This window comes from Centruroides vittatus, unplaced genomic scaffold (assembly GCF_030686945.1).
Source record: "Centruroides vittatus isolate TY-2023 unplaced genomic scaffold, ASM3068694v2 contig_394, whole genome shotgun sequence".
Lineage (NCBI taxonomy): Eukaryota > Metazoa > Arthropoda > Arachnida > Scorpiones > Buthidae > Centruroides > Centruroides vittatus.
The window spans coordinates 253290-263928 of NW_027122210.1; the positions used below are offsets into that span (position 1 = coordinate 253290).

Below are 10639 nucleotides of genomic sequence, written 5' to 3' on the forward strand. Positions count from 1 at the left end.
TTTTACAAATGTAAATCATAGATAAATGTTCCACGCATTAATAAATTTCGTATTTCTTACGAATGAAAGATTAAACTATAAAGTGAAGTACTCATTCAGCAAATAATATTCATTTTTAAATGAATTAAAGCCATCGTTTTTTTCTTGTTAGTCGTATGAAATAGAGTTAACCCTATAAAAAGCGGAGGAAAAAATAACATTAGAATTATATTGTTTACATCGTTGTTTAAAAAAACATTTTTAGGCAGCTTATTGAATAGGTTTTTTTATACAGTCAAATATTCGATGATATTTTGTTAAAATTTATTTTAATATAAATATGCAACGTTCAATGAGAAAGTTTTTACAGAAACTATTTAACAAAGACTGGCTTCGATTGGTTAAATTCAAAAGAAATTAACCAATGAGACGTAGAACAGAGAAAGGATATGACGTGACAAAACAATTACAGTTTACAGAAGCACTGATTTTCGACTCAGAATTTTCAATACTTGAGGAAATTATTTTTCCAGGTAAAAGGTAGTTCATTCGATCTGATAGAGTCAATCTTCGTGAAGCAGTTTATGCTGAATATTTTAAGGACAATCCAGAATTTTCATAACACAAGATGACAATGAATAAACAGGTAAAATCACTTCACTATATCAAACATTTCAAATGCATATGCTAAAGTAATTTATATTTAAATCTTTTTAGGTAAGAAGAATCGACGCTACAAAGAAAACGAAATGTTTGTGTCTGAGAAACACCGTGTCTATTATAATTGGTCGACTTGGTGTGTTAATTAGTCGATATCCTCTTTATTTTCTTTTTGTTCCTGTCATTGTCTCTGGTTTATTATCAATCGGGCTGATCAGAATTCAAACCAATGATGACAGTGATTCTCTCTTATGTGCGGACAGAGGTAAAGTTTTTGAATCAAAACAGTTTATAGATAAGACATTCTCTACTAATTCGGGTAGTTTTGATTTTTTACGACTTACTAAACTCCCAGATTTTCCAATGATCTACATAGTAAATAATAGAAAAAGCAACATTTTACGAAATAAATTCTTAAACGAAATACGAATTGTAGATAAGATCGCAAAAAATTCTATATTTCATATAGAGGGGAAGAATATTAGTTACTCGGACGTGTGCCAGAGTTTAGATGGCAAGTGTTCAGAAAGCACTCTTATTGATCTGTTAAACAACTCCGAACATGCCATTAATGAAATATTAAAGATGAAGTATCCTGTAAATATGGATCTTTTAACATACGCGTACAAAATCCTTTGTCTGAATTTAGGAGGGGTGACGACAGACGACAAAGGATACATACTCGAAGCCAAAGCCGTTCGTTTACTGTATCCAATAGACGAATCGAATGCAAATAATAAGAAGTGGAGTAAAGAATGGACAAAGGCGGTTTACAACAAGTTAAGGGATTATAGCTTCGAGCATATTAAAACATTTTCCGAGCCAGTAGCGTCAACAGATTTTCAAATAAAACGCATTTCACAGAAATTAGTGCCTTTGATAAGCGTGGCTGTGGTCGTAGTTGCTATCTTCTCAATGGTGACGAACATGACTAACAATTGGGTGAAGTCCAAACCCTGGTTAGGCGTAGCTAGTGTCGTATCCGCCGGTTTGGCTGTGGCCACCGCTTTCGGATTATTATCCGCCTGTGGAGTAGAAAATCTTTTGTGGAACGTCTGCCTTCGATTCTTGGTAAGATAAACCAGAAAATACTTGCAAATATCAATACATTTTGCTTTACTAATTTTTATTATTTTGATATATTAAAGCTACGGAAGTGGACGACTCGTTTGTCGTATTGGCTTGTTGGAAGGTGACAGATTGCGGTGACAGCGTAGAAAAGCGAATGGAACAGACGTATCGCAACGCAGCCGTGTCCATCACCATAACGTCGCTAACGAATTTCTTCTCCTATTGCATTGCCATGACGTCACCATTCCCGGGGATAAGAACGTTCTGTTTGTATGCTGCAACGTGCATCTTCTTCAGTTATTTCTTTCAGTTATTATTTTTCGGCGGATGTTTGGCATTTAAGCGGATACAGAGAAGAAAAGGGTCTTCATCCTTTTACATTTAAACCAGCTTTTGGTAAAAATTTTAAATTTATTATCTTATATTACTAATTATTTTCTTAGATTTCTACCTATAGTTTAAAGTTTAAACTTTATTGTGCTACATACTTTTATTTTTAATGACGGGGCATTTCACTTGAGACATTACAGAGGCTGCGTTAGTGTGACTTTAATTAATGGAGAATTCGTTGTAGATTAGAAATTATAAAAATAGTTAATATTATGTCTTAAATGTTTTAATTATAACTTAGGTTATATAATTTTAAATGTTTAAACGTAAAATGTAAAAATTATTTCTACGTTTAAACATTTAAAAATATATGACCTTTTAAAATTTTTATACTTCTGGAATCTGACGGTTTTGAAACTATGAGAAATGCGGAAAAATATGGATGTTTTTCATAGAGTGTACAGAAGGACGATTTTGTACACCCTCTTTGTAGCTGAACAATGACCGTACTATCTGTCTAAAATTTCTTAAATATTGCAGGACATTTGAATATTGAAGGATTAATGCCATTAAATTTTGATGATTAAAGGTCGAATGGGTATGGAGATACCTATATAATATGTCGAATAGGTCATCGCTTAAAGACTAATTTAATCTTTATTGGAGTTTTCTAATTTTTTATAAAACTCGCCTTTACTGTCAAAATTTAGCTTATTCCCACTTTATGATAATTACAAATATAAAAAGGTATAAAAGAAACAATCATATCAGATCGCTCCACACCAATTTCTATTGGTTTCCCGGAAAAGTTAAGCAACCAGTTGCTGCATTTCTTCATATTTTTCACAATAAATCTTGCGATTTAAAGATTTAATTTAAAAGCATTAAAGCAAAACATTTTTTGCAGCCCATAAAATCTTTACATCTATCACTTATAAGTATACACAGTATATCAACAGATAGCAAAGAGACGTATTCTAATGTCATGTATTAATTAATGTTAACGTTTTTATGTATTTGTTTGTGCCTAGAATAAAGGCAATCGGACGGATGTTCCTCGCGTATAAGGAAACAACCGATGATGTTTCTAAACTAATCTAGTCTGAATCCTAGGTCTTCGAATGAGAAACGGTATAACCTTTGTTGCTTTGGACGAATCTCTTCACGGTGTTGACAGTATCGTGTGAAACATTACCTTTATTACGCACGTAAAAATAGAAGCACTAATTAGATGCTTCTTTTGGGCGTGTCATAAAACGAACATCTCAACTGGTAGTAGCAAATAATCCAGAACATGCTCGTCATACAGCGAAAAGATTCAGATTGAGCAACACAATATCAAACAACACAGACAAATACCTACCAAAAATTGACACAGACTTGATATAAAATCATAGTTATTAAATTTTTGCAATTAAGGTTAAGTCAATAACATGTTTAATTAGAGTATAACTAAGTGCAAATTCGGTTCTATTATTACCATTTTCACTCAGATGGAATGCGTATTTTGAGTACGTTTCCAGTAATTTGATTATATTCTCCAGTTGTTTGTAAGCTCCTGTAATCCTGTTAATATTAGACGTTTCTCCACACACAAAAAAAGACACTTCCACTTATAATCTAACAACGTTTACTTACAAATTATTAAACAAACGAATACAGGAGACTTAGTTATGCTCAACATACTCCACTTTAGCTTCATTAACTCTGGTGTTAATAACTGCAGCAACCCCTCGCGTTCTCACTAGTTTTGCTAAATTAAACTCTCCCAACAAATCCTCAATTGTCAGAGTGACAATTCTTGCAGTGTACAATGCATACAGGCTTACAATTGTTCTGTTTATTGTTTTTTACAACCGTTGAGTAAAATGTTCCTTCATTATTCTATATTAATTTACAGTGGAACCTCGCTTAACGAGCACCTCGCACAACGAGTATTTCGCGTAACAAGGAAAACAAATTGAGAAAATTCCTCGCTTAACGAGCGATATTTCGCATAACGAGTGAGGAGAAGAGGAAAAGTGCCGAATCGTGCGCACGCGGCATGCCCCATCAGTCTGTGTTTAGTACTCGTTCTACTAGTGTCTTAGTGTCGCTTGTAATCACATATTTTTTCAAACTTGTGTTCACATATTACTTATAAACATTAACAACCATAGCCCGTTATATAATAAACATGCGAAATGATATTCCAAATTTTTGGGTCATTAAATTTAATGACCGATTCCAAATTAAATTTTAGAAATGTATGAATTAAAAATTAAATATTTATAATTATTAAATTTAATACGAGATGGAAACGTAACTACTAACCTCTAGTCAAATTAATTTCTAATATTTAATTATAGCCTTTACATAACCCAACAATTTGGCATATTGTTTAGAGTGTTTATCAAACATATTAGCTGTGATATTTTTTTGTTTCTGCAAATCTAATTCTCATTCCAGGATGATTTATTCCGCGCCAAAAGAAATGATTATGATGATGATGATGATGATTCACGCTCCTTAACAGTGTACATTGTACAATTTTTTTGAATAAACGTTATACATAAAACATTTGAGCATTTTTTCGGCGTAGAACGCATTATCGTATTTTACATTAATTTCTGTGAGAAAAATTGTTTTCTTTAACGGGTGTTTCGCATTACGAGTAAAATTCTAGAACGAATTATGCTCGTTAACCGAGGTTCCACTGTACTTTATTTTAAATTCATTATTTTAATTTCAATACTATATTTATAATTTTAACATACATATTCAATAGAATATCTACGGGAGTGTGTACGGTTAAATCATGATTTTACAGACGTCAATATAACGAATGTTCGTAATGAATGTCATATTCAACCCCGAAATGTTAAAGCTATTGATATCGATGTATGGGTGTTTATTTCTTGTTTTTAACAAAAATAATGTAAGCTACGTTTATTTCCTGATTGCAAAGAATGTTTTATATGTAGTTCCATCTTAAATTTTTCGTCTGTAGTAAAGTCGTTAGTTAAACTGCTACAACATACAATCGGTTCCATTCATTCATTTGTTGTACTAACAGATTTTACGAACCAATTAACACTAATTTTATGTAAAATTATCTGCTTTTCCGCTTTATAGTTATCCATGAATTAATCTACTACGACGTACAAGCGCTTCCACTTATTAATACGTTGTATTGAAAAACTTAATGTTAATTGGTCTAAAAAATTTCTGTAAATTTATGATTTTGCTCATTATAGTTTCAATGACATTTTGTGCCATAAGAATTCTTTATTAATATTAAATATCATGCAAATGAATTTAGTTCATGTGTAAAATATGTTTTAATTTTACAGAAACCATTGGACAAAATGACTATTACCCGAAAGAAAATGAAGACTGCTTTATGAAGTTTTTCAGAGATACATTTTCAGCTTTTATTTTTCATCCTGTATCACAAATTCTTATTATCTTATCATATTTTATATTATTGTCAATTAGTATATGGGGTGTTATGTCTTTAGAGGAAGGTTTGAATGTTTACGAACTCAATTCAGAAAGCTCTGAAATTACGCAAGGATTTCGTGTTTTCTATAAATATTTTACCGAATACCCTTTCACTGTGCACGTCGTAATTAACGAAACTTTAGATTATTCTAATCCACGAGTTCAAGAGTCAGTTCATGATTTCATGCAGAAATTTTATACTATTGAAAATATAGCCGGATACGAGTACGAATTTTCTTGGTTAAAATATTATAAGGAATTCCAAAATCATCCCATTTCGAAGTATTCCTTGAGGGGTTACGATCTGTCTCAAAAGCAGGATTTTCTGGATGCTCTTCGAAACGTCTTCCTGAAATTCATAGGAACCAAACAATTCAACAATGACATTATTTTTAATCACAATTACACTGATATTGTCGCCAGTCGTTTCTTTTTCCTAGCGAAAAATGTTTCAAGTAGAGTAACTGAATTCAAACTAGTAAATGATTTATCGAAAATAGCGGAAGAAGCGCCATTTTCCGTTGTAATCTATACATTGATAGCACCTTTGGTCGAGCAAGGAATCGTTATCAGACAGATAACGTTTCAAATGTTTTGGATCACTTCCTTGTTAATTTTCTGCATTTTTGTTTCTTTAATTCCCAATTTGCGTTGCGCTCTTATCGTCTCTTTCTGTGTCGTCTCCATCACCGTGCAGACAATCGGATTGGTGTCTTTATGGGCAATCAATCTGGACATCGTGTCTCTGATGTGCTTGATTCTCTGCATCGGGTTTTGTGTCAATTATCCCACCCACATATGCTATTGTTTCATTACTTCGCCTCAAGCAACAACTGAAAAAAAGTTAAAGGATAGTTTATGCCACGTAGGCTTTCCGTTAATTCAAGGAGCTATATCTATTGGATTAGTATTATTAATTGTCGCATTTCATAATATATTTGTGTACACTACATTCGTTAAAATCGTTTTCGTAATTGTAGTGCAAAGCACATTTCACGCATTATTTGTTATTCCTGCAATAATTTCGATAACTTCGTTATGTACAAGAACATGTCAAAAAAGCAGAGATCCATACTTTGTTGGTGAATATAGATGTTATCATTCATAAATATACGAGTAATTTAAAAACTGAAGATATAATGTACAATACATGTGATTTTCGGATAAATTCAATTTTTGGTAATCGGCATACATAAACAGAATTCAATATTTCTTGATTTTGCTTTAACGATGTTTTAGATGTATATAAATTATTTTGTATATTTCGCTTGCATGAGTATATTGTACTCGTATATATGATTTGTAACAGCATTATGTTAGATATTGCAAACTGGATGGAGAAAGTAAAGTTCAGCAATTACTCGGAATTCAAAATTTTAAAGAAACAACGAGCGAACAATGTTCAAGCAGTTGATTAAATTAAATCTGTTTCTCAGTTGATAAACTCACTACAGTGGACCTTCGTTATAGCGCTGCTTACTATACCGCGCACTCGGTTATAGAGCGGGCGATGTTCGCGACGCGATAAGCTCAAACTCGTTTATACAGGTCCGTGCGGCGTTAGTGAGTAGCCCATTTTATTGTTACTGCGTATTGAGTTATTGTGTATGTATTGAGTTCCTTAATGTATTTTGAATAGTGTTTAATTATTGTATGCATGATGAGTAAAAGAAAAGCTTGACATTATTGCTAAAGTACACTTATTGCTTCTTTACACCGCACCGCTCGGTATAACGCGGGTGTTGTTTCCCGCCCGACATGCGCGTTATATCGGGAGTCGACTGTATTACATGTAATTATAATAGCAATATTGTATTAATAATATGAAAATTGTTTTTTAATAAAAATGTTTCGATTAAATTGATGAAAGAAGTCACTCACAAACAGTTTAACAATGTATAGAAAATCTATAATGGTAAATGGCCTCTATGAATACGAGAAATGTACTCATTTTATTATAGTTTTGTAAAATATGTTTACATTTGTAGTACTAATTATTGTACTATGACAATATACATCAGATCAATTGTAATTATATCTTTACAATGAATTTCTAAAGTACTAAACTATTCTTGTGCCGAGAGTATACTCTATTTTCAATATTCTACCAGATCCATGATAACAGATAAAGTACAGCCTACATAATTCGCTGTAGTTTTAAAATAGTTGAACTTGTGATTTCCTGAAATATTCAATAATGATTACATCTTTCTAATTAGGATATAATTAATATACCATATTTGATATAGTATTAGCCCCTAATTGTTCGATCTTTCTGTCGAAAATGTAATGTATATGTTACCGGCTAAACCCGATTTCAGGCCAAACTTGTTTGTCCTAGGCCGAACTGATTTAGAATTATTATTCAAGTATATTAATAGTTAAAATAAAATTAAAAGGCAATCAATTAGATGAACAATATTTATTCAAACATAGTCTACTTAATTATAAAAAAACGGGGTTAATGTTACCTTAGATATCGAAGGTGGCGGCTCGTCTTCGATTGCAGCAATAAGAAGACAGGGAACAGTGGAGACGCACGTTTTAACCTAACCTAACCTAACCTAACCTAACCTATTTCAATAAATTACCGTAATTATTACCAACAAAATTATTAGAAGAGGTTAGCTTAGGTTAGAAAGTGCGTCCCCACTGTTCCCTGTCTTCTGATTGCTGCAATCAGAGACGAACCGCCATCTTCGATACCTACGGTAACATTAACCCACCCTGTAAAAATAAATAAAAGATGAAATATTCTATATGTTACACTAAGAAACACAAACAAGTTCATTTTTAATTTTAGTTTGGCTTTAAAAGTTTTTTTTATTATTTCGTCTGAATTTTTGAAAACATTTTCGAAACTTAATTACTCTTAAAAATGCATGGCTTAATAAAAAAATACAAACTGATAAGAACTGATTAGCTTATTTTTATTTTATAGTTTTGTACAAGTGTTTTGTCACTTCTAATCAATACCAACTAGTTTGTCCTGACACACATAGGACAAACTAGTTTGGCCGGTAACATATATAAATTATATGACCTGTAATTTATCTTCTTTATTGTATTTATTAAAATGCTGCAGATAAACTATTTAAACTGTTAAATATTGTCTAATCTTCCCACGTCTAAATAACGTCTGACAATACGATATTTCCCTTTCTAATTTCATTTCATAGTTACAGAACACTATTAATAACGCCAGTATACAATATGTTTAACAATTGTTTTACAATTTAAGATTTTATAGTAATTAATGGACAATTTACATTTTCACAAACATTATTTCAACTTAATGTAATAAGAAAATTGTCTCTGCAATTGTTTGAATAGTAACAAAACGTTTTTATTGATACATTACTCCACGCGGCGTATTCAGAAGCCCTGCTGTATTAGTTTATGTTTTAAATGAGTTTTAATATACAGGTGTAGAATTAAATAAAGGAAACAAACACGTAATTTTATTTCTTTTATTTGAAATATACGTTTGATGTAAACTAAGCTTTTAATATACTAAAACCTTTAATTCTTTTTTAAGTCGAACCAGTTGCTGCTTCCGGGGCACCCTGTATACTATAATGTGTTATGTCTACCCCTAAAGTCGAATAAAATCTCACGTATCTTAAAGTTGTGCTTAAACCAAACTAGATGAATTTAGCGGGTTCCCGCACACACTTTTGGCCTGTTTTATAGTAAAACAGTTAGATAAACATATCAACGACATAGCGCATGCCATGCTAATTATATGTATGAAAGTTGCTTTTTCATGCAACGTACCCTTTATTCACGAGCATTGTTACCAGTTTAGTGGAAACCCACCAGATCTAGTGTAAATATGTAAATTTAAATTAATCTATTACGCAAAATTTATTGTTTGAATAAACAGAAATATAATTTCGTGACGTAGGTAAAAATATATTTATTTAAAACATTATTGTTTCATATATTGTTCTTATAATAATAAATATAAATAAATTCAATATTTCACGGAATTAATTTCTTATTCCACTATTTTGTACTTTGCCTTTGAATGAATACTTTTGTATTTTTCATAAGTATTATAATTCCGTACGTAGAAATCTTCATAACTCAGACTGGCTATTTGCTGGTTTCTTCAAATTTAAGATTTACAGATTTTATCATTGTATGTTAAAAGTATTAAAAATCATTCTCTGATAATTATGATTTCTATACAATATATATATATATATATAATCCCAGTATATTATTTAGGCATATATTCCACACATTTCGATAAGTTACATAAGCGATCTGCAATACTTCCAACAGAGTTGTATTATTTTTAACCAGGTTAAATTGTTTAACGTTCCCCATTCGTTTATGCACCCTCTTTAATCACTCTAGAAATGACACATAACAAGGCTGTGCTACGTTGAAATTAATCAATAAGTCTGCAAAACGTTATTGTACAAATATGACGATTTTAGTCTCTGTAATCCAAAATTATTCTTGGTAGACAAATCTCACAGCAATCTTATTGGCAAATTAAATTTATTTCGTAAAGACTACATCAAATGCATTTCGGGCTGGTGTAATATCTTTCAGTCCCTCTTCAGTGCTAAAACAATAACAAAGAACGTGAAATGTTAAACTAAAACACGACATGGATGTATAGCTACACCATAACTATAAACTTTGGAGAAAAACTTACAATAACCGTTTGTGGTAGTTACAATGATATTTCCATAGGTAAGGGTGGTAAACTTTGCACACATTTATAGGGATCCTAAAATTACAATTATCTTTTTTTGTACAAAACAATATAAGGCTAATACAGGTAATATCTTAAACAATACTTATACTTACAAGTTTTAAGAAACTTTTCACACACGTGTATAATAAACATACTAAAACCATCCAATTATTAAAACAATTTTTTGACAAACAATTATATAGATAATTCTAAAGCACTACAAATTTTTGACATCATTAACATCAGTATACCACAATCAACACTTCACAACAGTAATCAAGTGATATCCATTTATTTTATATCAGCGCCATATATCAGCGGTATAATCTGATAGATGGCTTCTAATAAATTACCATAATTATTACCATCAAAATTATTAGAATATTTTAGGTTAAGTTAGAA

At 31.3% G+C, this 10639-nt stretch overlaps 2 protein-coding genes across 2 annotated transcripts; both read left to right on the forward strand.

Annotated features, from left to right (window-relative positions):
• The first annotated feature begins 607 nt into the window (after window positions 1-607).
• Window positions 608-5426, forward strand: LOC136976137 (patched domain-containing protein 3-like). The gene is made up of 3 exons (XM_067271350.1): window positions 608-625; window positions 697-1710; window positions 5373-5426. Exons 1-3 carry the CDS (start codon window positions 608-610, stop codon window positions 5424-5426), a joined length of 1086 nt encoding a protein of 361 aa, XP_067127451.1.
• A 104-nt stretch (window positions 5427-5530) lies between these two features.
• On the forward strand, window positions 5531-6631 carry LOC136976138 (patched domain-containing protein 3-like). The gene has a single exon (XM_067271351.1). It carries the CDS (start codon window positions 5531-5533, stop codon window positions 6629-6631), a length of 1101 nt encoding a protein of 366 aa, XP_067127452.1.
• The last annotated feature ends 4008 nt before the right edge of the window (window positions 6632-10639 follow it).

Excerpts from the sequence above, each read along its gene's own strand:
- LOC136976138 (XM_067271351.1), top strand. The coding sequence starts at position 5,531 with ATGTCTTTAGAGGAAGGTTTGAATGTTTACGAACTCAATTCAGAAAGC.
- LOC136976137 (XM_067271350.1), top strand. Across the intron at positions 1,711-5,372 it reads ACGTCTGCCTTCGATTCTTG|AAACCATTGGACAAAATGAC; the intron begins GTAAGATAAACC and ends TTAATTTTACAG.